The 24,613-nt window shown below is 47.0% G+C and overlaps 1 protein-coding gene across 2 annotated transcripts in view; it reads right to left on the reverse strand.

The window, feature by feature from the left end:
• Window positions 1-24,613, reverse strand: part of LOC119964941 (interferon-activable protein 202-like) — a 64,030-nt gene that overhangs the window by 33,771 nt on the left and 5,646 nt on the right. The window contains exons 1-2 of one of the 2 annotated variants that reach the window (XM_038795155.1): window positions 21,762-21,790; window positions 21,600-21,667 (exon numbers count right to left, since the gene is read on the reverse strand). In XM_038795155.1, the coding sequence (XP_038651083.1) occupies window positions 21,600-21,624 (25 nt within the window). In that variant the 5' untranslated portion in view covers window positions 21,625-21,667; window positions 21,762-21,790. Of the gene's footprint in view, window positions 1-21,599; window positions 21,851-24,613 lie in introns of those variants that run through there. The other variant, XM_038795154.1, reaches the window with a different exon arrangement.

Raw genomic sequence — 24,613 nt, forward strand, 5'->3', positions numbered from 1 at the left:
CAATAAATTACAACGTTTTATTAGCTTTAGTAATTATTTGCTGTACCTGCATACTAACCTTTTGTGATTCATGCACGAGGCCATCTAGATCCCTCCGAATCTCAGAACTCTGCAATCTCTCACATTTGATAATAAGTTTATTTTTTATTCTTCCAGCCAAAATGGACTATTTCACATTTTCCCACATTATACTCCATTTTCCGGTTCTTTGCCCATTCAATTAACCTATCCATGTCCCTGTGTAGCCTCCATATTTACTTGCCTACCTATCTTTGCGTCATCAGCAAAATTTGCAACCATACCTTTGGCCATTTCATCTAAGTATTTTAAATAAATTGTAAAAGGTTGAGGCCCCAACACACTACTCGTTACACCCCGCTAACCAGAAAAAGGCCCATTTATGCCAACTCTGTTTCCTCTTAACTAGCCAATCTACTATCCATGACAATGTTCTACCTCCTACACCATGAGCTTTTATTTTCAACAATAACTTTTGATATGGCATCTCACCAAATGCCTCTTGGAAGTTGAAGGATGGTACATCCATTGGTTCCCTTTTATCCATCGCATATGTGACTCATTCAAAGAACTCAAATAAATTGGTTAAACATAATTTCCTTTCACAAAACCATGCCGACTCTGCCTGATTGTCTTGATTTTTTCAATACCATTCCATAACATCTTTTGTAATAGCTTCCAACATTTTCCAATGATAGATGTTCAGCTAACTGCCTTGTAGCTTCCCAATTTCTGTCTCCCTCCCTTTTTGAATAAAGGAATTACATTTGCCATTTTCCAATCTAATAGAACCTGCCCAGAATCAAAAGAACTTTGGAAAATTAAAACCATTACATCAACTATCTCCCTAGTCACTTCTTTCAAAACTTTAGAACAATATTCATCCAGACTTGGGGACTTTGCAGCCTGTAGCCCCAACAATTTGACCAGTACCACCTCCCTGATGATTGCAATTTTTATGAGTTCCAGCCTCCCTTTCACTTCCTGATTTAGTTATTTCTGAGATGTTACTTGTATCCGCTTTGATGAAGACTGATGCAAAACCCTGTTCAATTCATCCACTATGTCCCTGCTTTCTTTTATCAATTCCCCTGACATACTTTTCATAGGACAAACACTCACTTTAATTAACTCATGTCTTATTTAAATGTCTGTAGACATTTTTACTATCCATCTTTATATTTCCAGCTGTTTTTCTCTCATACTCAAATTTTTCCCTCCTTATTAATCTTTTTGTCATTCTTTAAGGTTCTTTATATTCTGTCTAATCTTCCAACCCACCACCCGTCTTTGTGTAATTATGTGCTTTTTCTTTAACTTTGATACTGTCTTTAACTTTTTTTAAGTAAGCCACAGATGGTGGGTCCTCCCCTTGGGATTTTTATTTCTCACTGAAATGCATCTATTCTGTATATTCTGAAATATCCTTTTAAATGTCTGTCACTGCATCTCTATTGGCCAATCCCTTAACCTCATTTCCAGTTCACTTTAGCAAGCTCTGCTTTCATGTCTTCATAACTGCCCTTATTTAAGTTCAAAATATTAGGCCTTGATGTATTCTTCCCGTCCTCAAACTGGAACTAAAATTCAATCCAATTGTTTTTTTTTAATAAACATTTGATTGAGGTATTTTTGGTATTGAAACAACAATAAAATAAACAATGTACATGAAACTATAAACATACAGGTCTCAACTTTATTAACCCCCTACTCTAAGCTAAACTAATCCCCCCCCCTCCCCCCGCCTTCTGCTGACGATTAATTTTCTGCACAGAAGTCGACGAACGGTTGCCCCTAACATTGACCCTCTCAAGGCGAACTTGATTTTCTCCAAACAGAGAAAGCTAGCCATGTCCGACAGCCAGGTCTCTGACTTCGGGGGCTTTGAGTCCCTCCAAGCTAATAGTATCCGTCTCCGGGCTACCAGAAAAGCAAAGGCCAGAACGTCTGCCTCTTTCTCCTCCTGGATTCCCGGGTCTTCCGACACCCCGAAAATCGCCACCTCTGAACTTAGTGCCACCTTTGTTTTTAACACCGTGGACATGACATCTGCAAACCCGCCAAAATTCCCTAAGCTTCGGACATGCCCAGAACATGTGGACATGGTTCGCTGGTCCTCCCGCACATTTTGCACACCTGTCTTCCACCCCAAAGAACCTGCTCATCCGGGCCACACTGATGTGAGCCTGATGAACGACCTTGAATTGTATCAGGCTGAGCCTGGTACATGCTGCGGATGTGTTGACTTGACTCAACGCGTCCGCCCATAGACCATCCTCTCTCTCTCCTCCCAGCTCCTCCTCCCACTTGCGCTTCAGCTCCTCAGTCTCCATTGTAGCCATCTGGAATGGCCACTTCCAGAATACAAAATGGATGCTCGCAATGAATGTAGGGAAATATGGACAATGTTAGGAAAGCAAGCAGGCACAGAGGCTGCATTCATATTTGAGAAGGCAGCTCCCAGACGAGACTGAAACTATAGGTCAATTAACATATTGAACAAATATGGGAACAAAGGAAAGACACTCAAGCAACAGATACAGCTCCAGACATCCCGGCTCCAGTTCCCCAAAACGAAGGTGTAAACAAAGCAAGGCCAACGGCCACCAAAGACAAGCCCAGCCATCAGGACACCCACCCCTTTAATGGACAAGATCGATAACAGTGATCAAGATGCAGCCCAATTAATTGGGACCAAGTTTAAGGCCCGCCCAAAAGCGCGCGAAGCCCCCTTTGGGTATAAGAAGAAACCCCTGAGAGAGAATCGCTCTCTTGGACTCGGCTCTCGAAGCGGAGAGACCCATCCACCAGCTGCACCAGAAGCGAGTAAGTCCAAGGTCAACGCTCGCTACCAGATGGACGACCTTAGCTGTTCTCCTGTACCACTTCGAACCCAACATCCTCAGATCCGAGCAATGGCCATTGTTCCTCTGAGTGGGCGCCCGAAGCTAAGTATAGGAATTAGCGTTAGAGATAGTTTAGTTTGTAGTACTTTGTGCATGAGTAGATCTTACTGTGTGTGTAAATAAATACCACTGACATTGAACTAACTAACTGGTGCATTGGTTCTTTGATCAGTATTCGGATTTGAACCTTGTGGCGACTCTAAGTGGAAACATAATTAGGATTAAGGAAGGCGACCATATTGACTGCCATATTTATAATCACATAAATATAGCAACAGCGTCTCCTCTGACCCCATAAGTTCCTTGTAAATGTCAGAGACGCTCCCCTCTCCCACCCATCCTCAGGAAACAACCGTGCCCTGAATTCCCACTTGTGGTAGGAGCGGGAAAGTTCCTCTCGCCAACCCAAACTTCTCCTCCAGCGCCCTCATACTCGGAAAGCTCCCCTCTATAAACATATCCCTCATCCTCTCAATCCCTGCTCTCCACCATGTATGGAACCCCCCATCCATACTTCCCGGGGCAAACCAGTGATTATTACAGATTGGGGACCAGACCGATGCTCCTTGTGCTCCCACGTGTCTCCTCCATTGCCCCCAGACTCTCAGGGCCGCCACCATCACGGGGCTGGTGGAGTACCGTGCTGGCGGGAACGGCAGAGGCGCAGTTACCAACGCCCCAGACTGGTGCCCTTGCATGAAGCCGCCTCCATACGCTCCCATGCCGACCCCACCACCCACTTCCTAATCATGTCTATATTCGCCGCCCAACAATAGTTACTAAAATTTGGCAGCGCCAGCCCGCCCTCTCCCCGACTCCGCTCAAGCATTACCTTCCTTACTCGCGGGGTCTTGCCCGCCCAAACAAAGCCAGAGATCACTTTGTTGACCCGTTTAAAAGAGGACCACGGAATAAAGATGGGGAGACACTGAAATACAAACAGGAATCTCGGGGGGACCGTCATCTTCACCGTCTGCAGCCTCCCAGCCAGTGACAACGGAAGTGCGTCCCATCTCCGAAAATCACCTTCATTTGGTCCACTAGTCTGGCCAGATTTAATTCATGCAGCCGGTCCCATTCCCGCAATACTTAAATGCCTAGGTACCTAAAGCTTTCCCCCACTAATCTAAATGGCAGCTCCCCCAATCGCCTCTCCTGTCCCCTTGCCTGGATCACAAACATCTCACTTTTCCCCATATTTAGCTTATACCCCGAACACCGGCCATAATTTCCCGAGAATCCTCATGATTTCTTCCATCCCCTCTATTGGATCCGATACATACAGAAACAGGTCATCTGCATAGAGTGAGATTCTGTGCTCCACCCCTCCCGGACCAGCCCCTAGAATCGGGTAGAATGGGATTATCTGTGAGAGCCTCAGAGCAATTGCCAGCGGCTCTATAGCTAGCGCAAACAACAGTGGGGAGAGGGGGCATCCCTGTCTCGTCCCCCGGTGCAGTCAAAAATAGTCCGATACAGCCTGATACAGCAACCTGACCCAGTCAATAAAGCCCCGCCCAAATCCGAACCGTCCCTGTACCTCCCACAGATAATCCCATTCTATCCGATCAAAAGCCTTTTCTGCATCCACTGCGATCACTATCTCCACCTCCCTACCTTCGGGGGGCATCATGATCACATTTAACAACCTTCTTACATTGGCCACCAACTGCCTTCCCTTAACAAACCCAGTCTGGTCCTCCCCAATAACGTGCGGAACACAATCCTCAATCCTGGAGGACAAAATTTTAGCCAGCAATTTGGCATCCACATTCAACAGGGATATCGGCCTGTCGGACCCACACAGCTCCGGGTTCTTGTCCCGCTTCAGAATCAGCAAAATCGTGGCCTGTGACCTTGTCGGGGGCAGCACCTCTCTTTCCCTTGCCTCATTGAACATCCTCATCAACAACGATCCCAATATCCCAGAGAACTTTTTATAAAACTCCACTGGGTACCCATCCGGCCCCGGGGCTTTACCTGACTGCACGGTCTACAGACCCTCTACTATCTCTTCCAACTCGATCAAAGCCCCCAACCCTTCTACCAGCTCCCCGTCCACCTTTGGGAACTTCAGCCCCTCCAAGAAGTGCCTCATCCCATCTGGCCCCGTAGGGGTTTACGACCTGTACAGCCTATTGTAGAAATCCCTAAACCCCTTATTCATCCCTACTGAATCTCCAACCAGGTTCCCATCTCCGTACTTTACTTTCCCTATCTCCCTGGCTGCCTCCCTCTTTCTAAGCTGCTATGCAAGCATTCTGCTGGCCTTCTCTCCGTGCTCATAGATCGCCCTCCTCTCCTTTCTCAGCTGCTCCACCCTATGGTTAACAAGTCAAACTCCGCCTGTAGCCTCAGCCCTTCCTCAGGGGTCTCCGCACTCCTCCTATCGATCTGTAGCATCTCCTTTACCAGTCGGTCCGTCTCTGCCCTGTCCACCTTCTCCCTATGGGCCTGTATCGAGATCAGCTCCCCTCTGACCAGCACCTTCAGTGCTTCCCAGACCACCGCTACTGAAATTTTCCCCGTGTCGTTGACCTGCAGGTAGTTCTGAATACATTTCCTCAGCCGCTCGCACACCCCTTCGTCAGCCAAAATTCCCACATCTAACCTCCAGTGCGCACGCTGGTTACTGTCTTTACCAACCTGCTGGTCAACCCAGTGTAGAGCATGGTCTAAGATTGTGATTGCCGAGTACCCCGTGTCCACCACCCCTGCCAGTAAGGCCCTGCTCAAAATAAAGAAATCAATCCGGGAGTACACTTTATGCACATGTGGGTAGGAGAACTCCTTCACCCTCGGCTGTCCAAATCTCCATTGGTCCACACCCGCCCGCACCCCCCCCCCCATCAGCTCCATGAACCCTCTTATTTCCTTTGCCATTGCTTGCACCCTGCCCGTTTTTTGAGCTTGACCGGCCTAAGCCAGGGTCAATAACTGTGTTGAAGTCCCCTCCCATGACCAACCTGTGCGAGCCCAGGTCCGGTATCTTCCCCAGCATCCCCTTTATAAACTCCACATCATCCCAATTTGACACATACACATTTACTAATACCACCTGCACCCCCTCCAGTTTCCCACTGACCATAATGTACCGACCTCCCACATCCGAGACTATTCTACCCGCCTCAAACACCACCCGTTTATTGATCAGCATCACGACCCCTACAGTCTGTGAATCCAGTCCCGAGTGAAAGACTTGACTGACCCAGCCTTTCCTCAATCTAATCTGGTCAGCTACTCTAAGGTGCGTCTCCTGCAACATTACCACGTCCGCCTTCAGTCCAGATGATCAGTCTAGTTGGGGGCTCATTGACCCCCCCCCCCCAACTCCGCCAATCCACCCTCTTTTTTGGGCCCGCCCAATGCTCCGCGTCGCCACCGGTCAGCCCCCAGGTAGCCTCTGCCCCCAACCTCCTCTCTGTCCCTTAGCCCAAGTCCCTCCCTCGTCAGCAGAACATTTACCCCTTCTCCCCCTCCCAGTAACAACACACTGTAACCCAACCCCTTTATTAAACCGAACATATGCACCCCCCCCCCCCCCCCACTGCGCTTCCGTGACCTAGCCCGCCCAGCTAGCTTGGTGGCCCCCATCCCTGGTGCCGGATCGTCTCCCACCTATTGTTCCCTCCCCACCCTCCTCCCCCACTCATACAAACATACTCCAACAGCAAACAATCCTCACACAATTGCCCGACAGAAATACATCAAGATCTAAACAAGCACACCTCCATCCCCCAACAGTGCAAATGAAAACCTTAACACACTCAGCTCTGCCACTGGTCCCAAACCAATACAGAAGGCATTACAAACAGCTTCCACAAAACGAAAAACAAGAAACTTTTTTAAAAAGGAACAGAAAAGGGGAAACACAGGGGCTGATTTAGCACACTGGGCTAAATCGCTGGCTTTTAAAGCAGACCAAGGCAGGCCAGCAGTACGGTTCAATTCCCGTATCAGCCTCCCCGAACAGGCGCCAGAATGTGGCGACTAGGGGCTTTTCACAGTAACTTCATTGCAGCCTACCCGTGACAATAAGCGATTTTCATTTTCATTTTCAAAACAAAGAAAACATGAACGTTGCAGCAAAGTTCAAAAGTTCTCAGTCTACCACCGGTGCTTTCCTTTTCACGAAATCCAGCACGTCCTCAGGCAACTCGAAATAAAAGTGTTGTTCCTCGTGCGTGACCCAGAGACGGGCCGGATACAACAGTCCGAACTTCACCTTTTTCTTAAAAAGGATCGACCTAATCTGGTTGAAGCCTGCTCTCCTCCTGGCCACCTCTACACTCAGGTCCTGGTAAACCCGCAGGATACTATTGTCCCACTTGCTTGGCCCAATGTAGAATTTGCTCCTTATCCAAGTACCTGGGGAATCTCACCACCATTGCCCTTGGGGAGGGGGTCTCATGTTCGCGGCTTTCTCGTGAGTGCTCTGCGAGCCCTGTCCACCTCCAAGGGTCGGGAGAATGCCCCATCCCCCAGCAGCTTCTCAAACATGTCTGCGATGTATGCCCCAGCGTCTGTTCCATCGGACCCCTCCGGGAGCCCAACGATTCTCGAGTTCTGGCAGTGGGACCTATTCTCTCGGTTCTCCACCTTCTCCAGGAGCTTCTTCTGCTGGTCCCTCAGCATCCCCACCGCCAACTCCACCGCAGTTTGATGTTCCTCCTGCTCAGCCAGCGCCTTCTCTACCTTCTGGATCGCCCGATCTTGGGTATCCAATCTAAGCTCCAGCCGCTTAATTGACTCTTTTATTGGGTCCAAGCAGTTCTGTTTCTGCTTAGCAAAACCTTCCTGAATAACTTGCATCAGCTGCTCCGTTGACCGCTGGGTCGATAAACCAGAGGTTTGGCCCTCCGCCATGCTGTCTCCCACTGCAGCTTCAGCCCAAGCTTCTCTGTCTTTCTGTTTCTGCCTTTACGAACACTTCTAATCCTTCTCTCCATGCACCAATGTGGGAATTCAGTACACAATTCCCTCTGTCTTCAGTTCTACAATTCAAGTCCGGTAGAAAATCGGTGGAAAAGGTCCAAAAGTCCGACCAGAGCGGGAGCCACCAAACAGAATAGACATAGAACAGTACAGCACAGAACAGGCCCTTCGGCCCTCGATGTTGTGCCGAGCCATGATCACCATACTCAAACCCACGTAACCACCCTATACCCGTAACCCAATAACCCCCCCTTAACCTTACTTTATTAGGACACTACGGGCAATTTAGCATGGCCAATCCACCTAACCCGCACATCTTTGGACTGTGGGAGGAAACCGGAGCACCCGGAGGAAACCCACGCACACACGGGGAGGACGTGCAGACTCTGCACAGACAGTGACCCAGCCGGGAATCGAACCTGGGACCCTGGAGCTGTGAAGCATTTATGCTAACCACCATGCTACCGTGCTGCCCATAAGGACTTACTCCTTTATAGTCGCCACCGGAAGTCCTATTCAATCCAATTATGATCGCTGTTACCTATGCGTGCCATAACTTTGAGGATATCAATTCATCCTATCTCATTATAAATACCAGGTCCAGTATAGACTGCTCTCGGCTTGGCTTCAGAATGTGCTGTTCTAAGAAACATTCTGCAAGCTCCTCATCCATGCTACCTTTGCTCATCTGATTTTTCCAGTCTATATGTAGATTTAAACCCCCGGAGATTATTGCTGTACCTTTCTGACAAGATCCCATTATCTCTTCCTTTATACCCTGTCCTACTCTGCAGTACAAATAAGGGCCTGTACACTACTCCCACAGGTGACTTCTTGCGTTTATCAGTTCTCATCTCAACCCAAACTGCTTGTTTCCTGAACATATGCCATCCCTCTCTAATGTGCTAATACCATCATTAATTAACAGAGCCATTCTGCCACATTTTCTTACCATTGTCTTTCCTAAATATCATGTCCCCTTCAATATTCAGGTCCCAATCTCTGTCATCCTGTAGCCATGTCTCTGTAATGGCTATCAGGTCATATTTAATCATTTCTATTTGCACTGTCAGCTCATCACTTTTGTCTCAAATACAATGTGTGTTTACTTGCAATGTCTTTAGCTTTGTCCTTTTATTATTATTGTAATAATGTTGATATACTCATAGATTTGTACTCTCTGTCGCTTCCTGTCACGATCTGTTCATCATTTCCCATACCTTTCTCTCTTGCCCCTCCTCTACTCTTTGGTTTACATTTTCCCAAATTTGACCCCTTGCCCCCATCATTTTGTTTAAAACCCTTGCTACTTCCCTTGTTATGTAGTTCATGAGACCACCAGCCCAGTGCAGATGTAGACCATCCCGACAGTACAGATTCCACTTTCCCCAATACTGGTGGCGATGCCTCACAAACAGCATGGTAGCATGGTGGTTAGCATAAATGCTTCACAGCTCCAGGGTCCCAGGTTCGATTCCTGGCTGGGTCACTGTCTGTGCGGAGTCTGCATGTCCTCCCCGTGTGTGCGTGGGTTTCCTCCGGGTGCTCCGGTTTCCTCCCACAGTCCAAAGATGTGCGGGTTAGGTGGATTGGCCAGGCTAAATTGCCCGTAGTGTTCTAAAAAGTAAGGTTAAGGGGGGGTTGTTGGGTTACGGGTATAGGGTGGATACGTGGGTTTGAGTAGGGTGATCATTGCTCTGCACAACATCGAGGGCCGAAGGGCCTGTTCTGTGCTGTACTGTTCTATGTTCTATGTTCTAAACCAGAAATCACTTCTCCCAAATCAGTCTTTGAGCCACACATTCATTTCTCTAATCTTCCTTGGCCTATGCCAATTTGCACGTGACTCAAGTAATAATCTAGAATTGATATTTTTGAGGTTCTGCTTCTTATTTTAGTGCCTAGCTCTCATATGGACTTAGCAGAACTCTTTTCTCATCTTGCCTATGCCGTTAGCACCTATAAGGACCATGACACTGCATCCTCGCCCTCCCATTGTAGGTGCCTCTCCAGCCCTGAGCAAATGTCCCAAACCCTGGCACGGGGTAGTCAACACAGCTGTCTGAACTCACGCTCTTTGCTGTAGAGAACACTGTCAATCCCCCTTACTATACTGTCCCCTCCTACCACTACATTCTTTTGTGTTCCCTCCACTTGAATGGTTTCCTATACCATAATTCCATGGTCAGTCAGCAATCCAACCCTTCAACCCCCACTTTCACCCAAACAAATTGGAAGAACCTCAAACCTGTTGGCAATTGCAGCGGTTGACATTCCTGCCTTCTGGGACCCCTTTACCTGATTCAGCTGCAGTCACAACCTCTTGTCCCTGATCACCTCCCAAATCAGGACACCCTATCTCAAAGAGCATGCCTGCCTCCTGGCACAAAGCGTATAGTAACTCTTACTCTCCGCAGCTCTGCCTCTGGCTCAATGGCTGTTATAAACCCTGCACGATCTACAGGGACAACCCGATTGATCTCCTTGTGCAGCTCATGGAATACAAGCTCCCCACTGAGGGACAGAAGCCCAGCAGCGGGGCTAGTCAAGCCCCTGAAATAAAAGCCGACCCAGAAGGGAGTCGGCATCTTTGAATGGTCCTGGCTGGAACTCGGGGTGTTACCTGCCACTGTACTTTTTTTACTGAGAGTAGGAAATAAAATCCTGGAACTTACCTTTTTGAGACTCCTCATTAATTACCATGACTCTGAGCCGAAGCTCCTCAAGTTGCAGATGTGTTCGCCCTGGATCATATTGGCATCCAGGAGCTTCCACATACTGCAGCCATGATACATCATCTGTCCTGCCATATTTATGTTCTTTACTTAATTATTTAATTAGTCTGTTAAATTATTTATTCTATTTTGCATATTTATTAGTCTTATCACAAATTACTGTACTATTCTAGACTTTAGGAATATAATAGACCTTGACCACTGACCAGATGCCCACTAAACAGCTCAATTCTTCCCCTGTAGGAGGGCAAGAACCAATTCCTACAGGGTGAAAAAGTTAAAAAGAGCAAAAGGAGTACCTCCCTCCCCCTCATCACTGAACACCCTCAGCTCACCAATAGATAGAGAAATACAGCACAGAACAGGCCCTTCGGCCCACGATGTTGCGCCGAACTTTTGTCCCAGGTTAATCATAGAATTTTGGACAATTTTTCATGGCCAATCCACCCAACCTGCACATCTTTGGACTGTGGGAGGAAACCGGAGTACCCGGAGGAAACCCACGCAGTCACGGGGAGGATGTGCAGACTCCACACAGACAGTGACCCAAGTCGAAATCGAACTTGGGACGCTGGAGCTGTGAAGCAATTGTGCTATCCACAATGCTACCGTGCTGCCCTTAAGAAGTTAACCTACACTCCATTATTCTACCACAATCCATGTACCTATCCAATAGCCGCTTGAAGGTTCCTAACGTTTCCAACTCAACTACTTCCACAGGCAGTGCATTCCATGCCCCCACTACTCTCTGGGTAAAGAACCTACCTCTGACATCCCCTCTATATATTCCAACATTTATTTTAAATTTATGTCCCCTTGTAATGGTGTGTTCCACCCGGGGAAAAAGTCTCTGACTGTCTACTCTATCTGTTCCCCTAATCATCTTATAAACCTCTATCAAGTCGCCCCTCACCCTTCTCCGTTCTAATGAGAAAAGGCCTAGCACCCTCAACCTTTCCTCGTATGACCTACTATCCATTCCAGGCAACATCCTGGTAAATCGCCTTTCCACCTTTTCCAAAGCTTCCACATCCTTCCTAAAATGAGGCGACCAGAACTGCACACAGTACTCCAAATGTGGCCTGACCAAGGTTTTGTACAGCTGCATCATCACCTCACGGCTCTTAAATTCAATCACTCTGCTAATGAACGCTAGCACACCATAGGCCTTCTTCACAGCTCTATCCACTTGAGTGGCAACTTTCAAAGATCTATTAACATAGACCCCAAGATCTTCCCTGCTCCTCCACATTGCCAAGAACCCTACCGTTAACCCTGTATTCCGCATTCCTATTTGTCCTTCCAAAATGTACAACCTCACACTTTTCAGGGTTAAACTCCATCTGCCGCTTCTCAGCCCAGCTCTGCATTCTATCTATGTCTCGTTGAAGCCGACAACAGCCCTCCTCACTATCCACAACTCCACCAATCATCGTATCATCTGCAGATTTACTGACCCACCCTTCAAATCCCTCATCCAAGTCGTTAAATGAAAATCACAAACAGCAGAGGACCCAGAACTGATCCCTGCGGTACGCCACTGATAACTGGGCTCCAGGCTGAATATTTGCCATCCACCACCACTCTCTGACTTCTATCGGTTAGCCAGTTTGTTATCCAACTGGCCAAATTTCCCACTATCCCATGCCTCCTTACTTTCTGCACAAGCCTACAATGGGGAACCTTATCAAATACCTTACTAAAATCCATGTACACTACATCCACTGCTTTACCTTCATCCACATGCTTGGTCACCTCCTCAAAGAAGTCAATAAGACTTGTAAGGCAAGACCTACCCCTCACAAATCCATGCTGACTATCCCTAATTAAGCAGTGCCTTTCCAGATCCTCAGAAATCCTATCACTCAGTACCCTTTCCATTACTTTGCCTACCACCGAAGTAAGACTAACTGGCCTGTAATTCCCAGGGTTATCCCTATTCCCTTTTTTGAACAGGGGCACGACATTCGCCACTCTCCAATCCTCTGGTACCACCCCTGTTGACAGCGAGGACAAAAAGATCATTGCCAACGGCTCTGCAATTTCATTTCTTGCTTCCCATAGAATCCTTGGATATATCCCGTCAGGCCCGGGGGACTTGTCTATCCTCAAGTTTTTCAAAACGCGCAACACATCTTCCTTCCTGACAAGTATCTCCTCGAGCTTATCAGTCTGTTTCACACTGTCCTCTCCATCAATATGGCCCCTCTCGTTTGTAAATACTGAAGAAAAATACTTGTTCAAGACCTCTCCTATCTCTTCAGACTCAATGCACAATCTCCCGCTACTGTCCTTGATCGGACCTACCCTCGCTCTAGTCATTCTCATATTTCTCACATATGTGTAAAAGGCCTTGGGGTTTTCCTTGATCCTACCTGCCAAAGATTTTTCATGCCCTCTCTTAGCTCTCCTAATCCCTTTCTTCAGTTCCATCCTGGCTATCTTGTATCCCACAAACGCCCTGTCTGAACCTTGTTTCCTCAGCCTTACATAAGTCTCCTTCTTCCTCTTAACAAGACATTCAACCTCTCTTGTCAACCATGGTTCCCTCACTCGACCATCTCTTCCCTGACTGACAGGGAGATACATATCAAAGACACGTAGTACCTGTTCATTGAACAAGTTCCGCATTTCACTCTTAGCTCTCCTAATCCCTTTCTTCAGTTCCCTCCTGGCTATCTTGTATCCCTCCAGCGCCCTATCTGAACCCTGTTTCTTCAGCCTTACACAAGTCTCCTTCTTCCTCTTAACAAGACATTCAACCTCTCTTGTCAACTATGGTTCCCTCACTCAACCATCTTGTTCCCAACTTCTGCACTTCAATTCTTGTCTGACAGCATTGTATTTACCCTTCCCCCAATTATAAACCTTGCCCTGCTGCGCGCACCTATCCCTCTCCATAACTAAAGTGAAAGTCACAGAATTGTGGTCGCACTTCAGTGCTGGTCGAACAGAGTGTGTTTGAATTTACATGTTCTGAACAAAGGGACTAGCTGAGCCCAGGTACAGCAAAGACCAGTTCAAACCAGTTTCCTTAATAGACTAATGGATGTCTGAGTTCACAACCAAGCCCATTATGCATGCTAATCTCAAGTGCACTAACTCATGGGCAAGAAACATAAGGGGCGGGATTCTCCGTAGCCCGACGCCGAAATCGAGAACGGCGATTGGGTGGAGAATGGTTCCTTACACTAAAATCGGGACAGGCGCCAGTTTGACGCCAGTGGCAATTCTCCCAGCCCCTCCAAATCAGCATCATCGGGGCACGCACCACGCGCAGCCGCAACCCCGTCGGAGCGCCATCAGTCGGCCCACCCGCGATGCTCGGCCTCCGATGGACCGAATTCCTGGTGGCGAGGCCATGTGTGGTCCCCGAGGTCGGGAACCTGACGTGTCGGTTGCGGACAGAGCCCAGCGTTGCCACACTCAGCCGAGATCCATGTTGCTGGCCGGGGAGCTTCTGCTAGGGCTGGGGGCAGTGGTGGGGGTTGGCCAGGAGGTGGGCTGTGGGGTCGGAGTGGGCGGGCATGCAGCCCACCACGGCTGACGCCATGTTTTCTGGTGCGACCGGTGCGGGTATAGGCGCGCGCGGCTGCAGCTTGTCAGCCCTACGCATGTACGGCCCGGAACCCGGCGATTCTGTAGCCGTTTTCCGCACGATTCGCCGGGCGCTTCATGTGGTGCCGGAATCGGTGAGGATTTTGCTCCAATTTTCCCATCATGAAACACCGCGGATTCTCCTTTGGTGCCAGCACTTAACCTCAGAAATGGAGAATCAAGCCCGATGTTTCAGTTGAAGGTGGGTAGAGGTAATATTTTCACACCTGTTAGTCTGTAAACATCACAAAAACAAATCAACAAGTTTCAACAAAATTTGGGACACAGGTAAGTAAGACCCAAGGCGGGACTGATCTTTTTTGTGCTAAGATCTGGATCCTGGAATTTTTAAAACAATCCAAAAACATTGAGGTGGGCTGGATTGGCTTTTTCTCTAGAATTTTGTGAGTGGTGTTATTATAATGTTATTAATTGTTTCATAATATTGTGGATTGCCTCAGTTGCTGTGGTGGAAATTTTCACAGTTGTCAAAGCGTGAGCAGAGTTTTCAGAGCAGGGTGTTGGTTGTGGATTGGCCTGAAGCATTCTGAGTGAGATGGATGATCTTAATAAAAAGATGTTCCTTTTCAGCTTTGTATCAATCAGGCAGGGAAGAGCCTTGAAAAATAGTTACCGAGGAGGCAGTGGCACAATGATATTGTCACTGGACTAGTAATCTCGGGACCCAGGGCAAGGTCTAGGAGCTGGGTTCAAATCCCACCATGCCAGATGGTGAATGTTGAATTCAATAAAAAATCTGGAATCAAAAGTCTAATTATAACCATGAAACCATTGTTGATCGTCGCAAAAACCCATCCGGTTCACTAATGTCCTTTGGGGAAAGAAATCTGCCATCGGTACCTGGCCTGGCTGACATGTGACTCCAGATCCACAGCAATGACTCTCAAATGCCCTCTGAAATGGAGGATAGTTGGGGATAAATGCTGGCCCAGTCAGCAATGCCCACATTCCATAAATGAATATAATATATATATCCAAGACAGAAGTTTATACATATTTGGGTAATAAGGGGTTTGAGGGATATGGGGCTATTACAGGAAGGTGGTGTTGAGGTAGAAGCTCAACCATGATCTTATTGATTAACAGAGCTAATGTTATAACTGACTCCAGCTCCTATTTCTTATTTGTTGCATGGAAGTACCCTCTGCAAATCTCTCCATGTCATATTCCCAATATAAAAAGGCAGGGCTCCTATGTAGAGTCCTCCTCTGGGGGCACTAACATCCTTCAGATGGCAACATTCGGATGGAAGACTAGTAGGAGAAAGTAATAGGTGTGCAGAGGTAGCCTGTACAAGAATCCTCTCTGCACAGAATGAAATGGAATGACATTGAGGGGGGTATTGAAAGATTGCTCAAATTGTCAGGTCCTAACGGAATGTTCTGATCAAAGAACAAAGAAAATTACAGCAGAGGAACAGGCCCATCGGCCCTCCAGGCCTGCACCAACCATGCTGCCGGCCTGAACTAAAACCCCCAACTCTTCCGGGGATCATATTCCTCTATTCCCATCCTATTCATGCATTTGTCAAGACACCCCTTAAAAGTCACTGTCATATCTGCTTCCACTACCTCCCCCGGTAACGAGTTCCAGGCTCCCACCACCCTCTTAAACCTTGCCCCTTGCACCTTAAACTATGCCCCCTAGTAATTGCCTCTTCCACCCTGGGAATAAGCTTCTGACTATCCACTTTGTCCAGGCCCCTCATAATCTTGTAGACTCCTATCAGGTCGCCCTCAACCTCCATTTTTCCAGTGACAACAAACCAAGTTTCTCCAATCTCACCTCATAGCTAATGCCCTCCATACCAGGCAACATCCTGGTAAATCCTTTCTGCACCCTCTCCAAAGCTTTCACATCCTTCTGGGTAGTGTGGCAACCAGAATTGAACACTATATTCCAAGTGCGGCCTAATTAAAGTTCTATACAGCTGCAGCATGACTTGCAAATTTTCAAACTCAATGCCCTGGCCGATGAAGGCAAGCATGTCGTATGCCTTCTTGACTACCTTCTCCACCTGCATTGCTACTTTCTGTGACTTGTGTACCTGTACACCCAGGTCCCTCTGCCTATCAATATTCTGAAGGGTTCTGCCATTTACTGTATATTTCCCATCTGTATTAGACCTTCCAAAATGCATTACCCCACATTTGGCCAGATTAAACTCCATTGGCCATCACTCCGCCCAAGTCTCCAACCAATCTATACCCTGCTGTTTCCTCTGACGGTCCTCATCGCTATCCGCAATTCCACCAATCTCTGCAAACTTACTAATCAAACCAGTTACATTTTCCTCCAAATCATTTATATATATTACAAATAGCAAGGGTCCCAGCACTGATCCCTGAGGACCACCACGAGTCACAGCGTTCCATTCAGAAACACACCTTCTACTGCTTTTCTAGTACTCTTCGGAAGGGTTTAAACTAATTTGGCAGGAGAATGGGAACCAGATTTGTAGTCCAGCAACTAAGGAAGCTGATATTCAGGACGCCAAAGCGTGTAGTGACGCAGTGGGGAAGGTAACACTGACAAAGGAGAGTACTTGCAGGCAAGGAGATGGGTTGAAGTGTGTATACTTCAACGCAAGAAGCATCAGGAATAAGGTGGTGAACTTAAGGCATGGATCGGTACTTGGGACTACGATGTGGTGGCCATCACGGAAACTTGGATAGAAGAGGGGCAGAAATTGTTGTTGGAGGTCCCTGGTTATAGATGTTTCAACAAGATTAGGGAGGATGGTAAGAGAGGTGGGGGGTGGCATTGTTAATTAGAGATAGTATAACAGCTGCAGAAAGGCAGTTCGAGGAGGATCTGCCTACTGAGGTAGTATGGGTTGAAGTCAGAAATAGGAAAGGAGCAGTCACCGTGTTGGGAGTTTTCTATAGGCCCCCCAATAGCAGCAGAGATGTGGAGGAACAGATTGGGAAACAGATTTTGGAAAGGTGCAGAAGTCACAGGGTAGTCGTCATGGGTGACTTCAACTTCCCAAACATTGAGTGGAAACTCTTTAGATCAAATAGTTTGGATGGGGTAGTGTTTGTGCAGTGTGTCCAGGAAGCTTTTCTAACACAGTATGTAGATTTACCGACCAGAGGGGAGGCCATATTGGATTTGGTACTTGGTAATGAACCAGGGCAGGTGATAGATTTGTTAGTGGGGGAACATTTTGGAGGTAGTGACCACAATTCTGTGACTATCACTTTAGTAATGGAGAGGGATAGGTGCATGCAACAGGGTAAGGTTTACAATTGGGGGAAGTATAAATACAATGCTGTCAGACAGGAATTGAATTGCATAAGTTGGGAACATAGGCTGTCAGGGAAGGACACAAGTGAAATGTGGAACTTGTTCAATGAACAGGTACTACGTGTCTTTGATATGTATGTCCCTGTCAGTCAGGGAAGAGATGGTCGAGTGAGGGAATCATGGTTGACAAGAGAGGTTGACTGTCTTGTTAAGAGGAAGAAGGAGACTTATGTAAGGCTGAGGAAACAAGGTTCAGACAGGGCGTTTGTGGGATACAAGATAGCCAGGATGGAACTGAAGTAAGGGATTAGGAGAGCTAAGAGAGGGCATGAAAATTCTTTGGCAGGTAGGATCAAGGAAAACCCCAATGCCTTTTACACATATGTGAGAAATATGAGACTGACTAGAGCGAGGGTAGGTCCGATCAAGGACAGTAGCGGGAGATTGTGTATTGAGTCTGAAGAGATAGGAGAGGTCTTGAACGGGTACTTTCGTCAGTATTTACAAACGAGAGAGGCCATATTGTTGGAGAGGACAGTGTGAAACAAATTGGTAAGCTCGAGGAGATACTTGTCAGGAAGGAAGATGTGTTGGGCGTTTTGAAAAACTTGAGGATAGACAAGTACCCCGGGCCTGACGGGATATATCCAAGGATTCTATGGGAAGCAAGAAATAAAATTGCAGAGCCGTTGGCAATGATCTTTTCATCCTGACTGTCAACAGGGGTGGTACCAGGGGATTGGAGAGTGGCGAATGCCGTGCCCCTGTTCAAAAAAGGAAATAGGGATAACCCTGGGAATTACAGGCCAGTTAGTCTTACTTCGGCGGTAGGCAAAGTAATGGAAAGGGTACTGAGGGGTTGGATTACTGAGCATCTGGAAAGACACTGCTTGATTAGGGATAGTCAGCACGGATTTGTGAGGGGTAGGTCTTGCCTTACAAGTCTTACTGACTTCTTTGAGGAGGTGACCAAGCATGTGGATGAACGTAAAGCAGTGAATGTAGTGTACATGGATTTTAGTAAGGCATTTGATAAGGTTCCCCATGGTAGGCTTATGCAGAAAGTAAGGAGACATGGGATAGTGGGAAATTTGGCCAGTTGGATAACAAACTGGCTAACCGATAGAAGACAGAGAGTAGTGGTGGATGGCAAATATTCAGCCTGGAGCCCAGTTACCAGTGGCGTACCGCAGGGATCAGTTCTGGGTCCTCTGCTGTTTGTGATTTTCATGAATGACTTGGATGAAGGAGTTGAAGGATGGGTCAGTAAATCTGCAGATGTTACGAAGATTGATGGAGTTGTGGATAGTGAAGAGGGCTGCTGTCGGCTGCAAAGAGACATAGATAGGATGCAGAGCTGGGCTGAGAAGTGGCAGATGGAGTTTAACCCTGACAAGTGGGAGGTTGTCCATTTTGGAAGGACAAATATAGAATAGAACAGTACAGCACAGAACAGGCCCTCCGGCCCTCAATGTTGTGCCGAGCAATGATCACCCTACTCAAACCCACGTATCCACCCGATATCCGTAACCAAACAACCCCCCCCCCCCTTAACCTTACTTTTTAGGACACTACGGGCAATTTAGCATGGCCAATCCACCTAACCCGCACATCTTTGGACTGTGGGAGGAAACCGGAGCACCCGGAGGAAACCCACGCACACACGGGGAGGACGTGCAGACTCCACACAGACAGTGACCCAGCCGGGAATCGAAATATGAATGCGGCATACAGGGTTAACGGTAGGGTTCTTGGCAATGTAGAGGAGCAGAGAGATCTTGGGGTCTATGTTCATAGATCTTTGAAAGTTGCCACTCAAGTGGATAGAGCTGTAAAGAAGGCCTATGGTGTGCTAGCATTCATTAACAGAGGGGTTGAGTTTAAGAGCCGCGAGGTGATGATGCAGCTGTACAAAACCTTGGTCAGGCCACATTTGGAGTACTGTGTGCAGTTCTGGTCGTCTCATTTTAGGAAGGATGTGGAAGCTTTGGAAAAGGTGCAAAGGAGATTTACCAGGATGTTGCCTGGAATGGAGAGTAGGTCTTACGAGGAAAGGTTGAGGGTGCTAGGCCTTTTCTCATTAGAACGGAGAAGGATGAGGGGTGACTTGATAGAGGTTTATAAGATGATCAGGGGAATAGATAGAGTAGACAGTCAGAGACTTTTTCCCCGGGTGGAACAAACCATTACAAGGGGAGATAAATTTAAGGTGAATGGTGGAAGATATAGGGGGGATGTCAGAGGTAGGTTCTTTACCCAGAGAGTAGTGGGGGCATGGAATGCACTGCCTGTGGAAGTAGTTGAGTCGGAAACATTAGGGACCTTCAAGCGGCTATTGGATAGGTACATGGATTATGGTAGAATGATGGAGTGTAGATTAATTTGTTCTTAAGGGCAGCATGGTAGCTGGTTCGATTCCGGTTCCTAAGGTTCTCAGGTTCGATTCCGGCTTGGGTCACTGTCTGTGTGGAGTCTGCACATCCTCCCTGTGTGTGCGTGGGTTTCCTCCGGGTGCTCCGGTTTCCTCCCACAGTCCAAAGATATGCAGGTTGGGTGGATTGGCCATGATAAATTGCCCTTAGATTATCATAGAATTTTGGACACTATGATTAAACTAGGACAAAAGTTTGGCACAACATCGTGGGCCGAAGGGCCTGTTCTGTGCTGTATTTCTCTATGTTCTATGTTCTATGCTACCCTCTGTCTTCCATGACTGAGCCACTTCTGTATCCATCTTGCCAGTTCACCTCTGATCCCGTGCAACTTTACCTTCTGTACCAGTCTGCCATGAGGGACCTTGTTAAAGGCCTTACTGAAGTCCATGTAGACAACATCCACTGCTCTTCCCTCATCAATCATCTCCATCACTTTCTTAAAAAACTCATTCAAGTTAGTGAGACACAACCTCCCCTTCACAAAACCATGTTGCCTCTCGCTAATATGTCCATTTATTTCCAAGTGGGAGTAAATCCTGTCTCGAAGAATCCTCTCCAATAATTTCCCTACCACTGATGTAAGGTGCACCGACCTCAATTATCCTTGCTACCCTTCTTAAACAAAGGAACAACAGTGACTATTCTCCAATCCTCTGGGACCTCCCCTGTAGCCAGTGAGGATACAAAAATTTCTCGAAAGGCCCCAGCAATTTTCTCCCTTGCCTCTCTGTGTTCTGAGGTATATCCCATTAGGCCCTCAGGACTTACCTGCCTTAATGTTTTCTCAAGACCGCCACTACCTCCTCTTTTTTAATCTCAACATGATCCAAACTATCTGCACACCCTTCCCCAGACTCTTCATCCACTAAGTACTAAATTAATACCTTGCCCATTTCCTATGGCTCCCCGCATAGATTCCCTCCCCTGTGCTTGAGTGCGCCAGCCCTTTTCCTGGCTACCCTCCTGGTCTTTATATATATATATATATATATAAAGCCTTGGGATTTTCCTTAATCCTGCAGACCAATGGCTTTTCGTGACCCCTTTTAGCCCTCCTGACTCCTTGCTTAAGTTTCTTTCTACTTTCCTTGTATTCCACACTTGCTTTGGCTGTTCCCAACCACCTTGCCTTGGCAAATGCTTCCTTTTTTACTTTTTGACAAGGCTCACAATATCGCTCGTTATCCAAGGTTCCCAAAACTTGCCATACTTATCCGTGCTCATAACAGGAATGTGCTGGTCTTAAATTCCTATCAACTTACACTTGAAAGCCTCCCACATGCCAGATGGTCCTTGCAATAATGAGAAATTCTGTTCAAATGGGTCAGTTCAGATGGGAATGTGCCACCTACTTTAACATCCCTGATGCCCCAGTAGAGTACGGACCGAGTATCAATTTTAGTGTCTCAATGGCTTCAGCTGTGAGCCAGACTTGTGCCGCACCAGTTCTTGTGGGCACAAGTAGCCCACTTCTTTACCATCCACTACATCCCAGACTCTTGTCATCTGGCACAGGCCTTAGCACTGATGTTCTCCAGCTGATGGACCAGGGAATGTTCATGGCCACCAATTCTAAGAACTGATTGCCGAACCCCTGCTTTTTCCAGTGTGTAAAATAAGGGCACGCTGAGCTCCAGATCCAGAATGAACCTGATCCACAGCCTCACATGTGCCCCTCGGGACCAACAAACAATACTACTCACCAATTTTGATTGGAAGGAGATCCATGCGAGGTATTTTTGACAAAGCCTGTTCCAGAACCTTGCGTGCCCTTGGCAAAGAATGGTAACTAATTAAAGTATTTACAAGATCCAATTTTGACTTATCTTTTATAGCTCCTCTGGGAATTTTGATTTTCTTCTTACTTTCTTCCAGAAGGTATTGAAGTTTTTCATACTCTTTGTCTGTCAGTTCTTCAACTGTTTCCAGCAGTTTTGTTCTGAGACTTAGCATTCTGAAACACAATGCACTACTGAGAACACAATATAAACATGCTACAAAGTAGACAATTTAAGCAATGACAGTGTTACAAATTTATAATTTGATGACCATGAGGTATACTTTTTAAATATAAATTTAGGGTATCCAATTTTTTTTCCAATTAAGAGCAATTCAGCATGGCCAATCCTCCTACCCTGCACACAGAACACACAACATAGAAAAATACAGCACAGAACAGACCCTTCGGCACACGATGTTGTGCCGAACCTTTGTCCTAGATTAACCATAGATTATCATAGAATTTACAATGCAGAATGTGGCCATTCGGTCCATCGAGTCTGCACCGGCTCTTGGAAAAATCACCCTACCCAAGGTCAACACCTCCACCCTATCCCCACAACCCAGTAACCCCACCCAACACTAAGGGCAATTTTCGACACTAAGGGCAATTTATCATGGCTAATCCACCTAACCTGCACATCTTTGGAAAGTGGGAGGAAACCGGAGCACCCGGAGGAAACCCCGCACACACGGGGAGGATGTGCAGACTCCGCACAGACAGTGACCCAAGCCGGAATCGAACCTGGGACTCTGGTGCTGTGAAGCCATTGTACTATCCACAATGCTACCATGCTGCCCTTAAGAACAAATTAATCTACACTCCATCATTCTACCATAATCCATGTACCTATCCAATAGCCGCTTGAAGGTCCCTAATGTTTCCGACTCAACTACTTCCACAGGCAGTGCATTCCATGCCCCCACTACTCTCTGGGTAAAGAACCTACCTCTGACATCCCCCCTATATTTTCCACCATTCACCTTAAATTTATGTCCCCTTGTAATGGTTTGTTCCACCCGGGGAAAAAGTCTCTGACTGTCTACTCTATCTATTCCCCTGATCATCTTATAAACCTTTATCAAGTCGCCCCTCATCCTTCTCCGTTCTAATGAGAAAAGGCCTAGCACCCTCAACCTTTCCTCGTAAGACCTACTCTCCATTCCAGGCAACATCCTGGTAAATCTCCTTTGCACCTTTTCCAAAGCTTCCACATCCTTCCTAAAATGAGGCGACCAGAACTGCACACTGTACTCCAAATGTGGCTGTACCAAGGTTTTGTACAGCTGCATCATCACCTCACGGCTCTTAAATACAATCCCTCTGCTAATGAACGCTAGCACAACATAGGCTTTCCTCACAGCTCTTTCCACTTGAGTGGCAACCTTCAAAGATCTATGAACATAGACCCCAAGATCTCTCTGCTCCTCTAATTGCCAAGAACCCTACCGTTAACCCTGTATTCCGCATTCATATTTGTCCTACCAAAATGGACAAACTTACACTTGTCAGGGTTAAACTCCATCTGCCACTTCTCAGCCCAGCTCTGCATCCTATCTATGGCTCTTTGCAGCCGACAACAGCCCTCCTCACTATCCACAACTCCACCAATCTTCGTATCATCTGCAAATTTACTGACCCACCCTTCAATTCCCTCATCCAAGTCATTAATAAAAATCACAAACAGCAGAGGACCCAGAACTGATCCCTGCGGTACGCCACTGGTAACTTCTATTGGTTAGCCAGTTTGTTATCCAACTGGCCAAATTTCCCACTATCCCTTGCCTCCTTAATTTCTGCATGAGCCTACCATGGGGAACCTTATCAAATGCCTTACTAAAATCCATGTAAACTACATCCACTGCTTTACCTTCATCCACGTGCTTGGTCACCTCCTCAAAGAAGACTTGTAAGGCAAGACATACCCCTCACAAATCTGTGCTGACTATCCCTAATCAAGCAGTGTCTTTCCAGATGCTCAGAAATCCTATCCCTCAGTACCCTTTTCCATTACTTTGCTTACCACCGAAGTAAGACTAACTGGCCTGTAATTCACAGGCTTATCCCTTTTCCCTTTTTTGAACAGGGGGAAGACATTTGCCACTCTCCAATCACCTGGTACTACCCCTGTTGACAGTCAGGATGAAAAGATCATTGCAATGGCTCTGCAATTTCATTTCTTGTTTCCCATAGAATCCTTGGATATATCCCGTCAGGCCCCGGGGACTTGTCTATCCTCAAATTTTTCAAAATGCCCAACACATCTTCCTTCCTAACAAGTATCTCCTCGAGCTTACCAGTCTGTTTCACACTGTCCTCTCCAACAATATGGCCCCTCTCATTTGTAAATACTGACGAAAAGTACTCGTTCAAGACCTCTCCTATCTCTTCTGACTCAATACACAAAGTCCCGCTACTGTCCTTGATCGGACCTACCCTCGCTCTAGTCAGTCTCATATTTCTCACATATGTGTAAAAGGCATTGGGGTTTTCCTTGATCCTACCTGCCAAAGATTTTTCATGCCCTCTCTTCGCTCTCCTAATCCCTTTCTTCAGTTCCATCCTGGCTATCTTGTATCCCACAAACACCCTGTCTGAACCTTGTTTCCTCAGCCTTACATAAGTCTCCTTCCTCTTAACAAACCATTCAACCTCTCTTGTCAACCATGGTTCCCTCATCGACCATCTCTTCCCTGCCTGACAGGGACATACATATCAAGGACACGTAGTACCTGTTCCTTGAACAAGTTCCACATTTCACTTGTGTCTTCCCTGACAGCCTATGTTCCCAACTTATGCAATTCAATTCTTGTCTGACAGCACTGTCTTTACCCTTCCCCCAATTGTAAACCTTGCCCTGTTGCACGCACCTATCCCTCTCCATTACTAAAGTGAAAGTCACAGAATTGTGGTCACTATCTCCAAAATGCTCCCCCA

The sequence above is a fragment of the Scyliorhinus canicula genome, chromosome 4, assembly GCF_902713615.1.
Source record: "Scyliorhinus canicula chromosome 4, sScyCan1.1, whole genome shotgun sequence".
Taxonomy (NCBI): domain Eukaryota; kingdom Metazoa; phylum Chordata; class Chondrichthyes; order Carcharhiniformes; family Scyliorhinidae; genus Scyliorhinus; species Scyliorhinus canicula.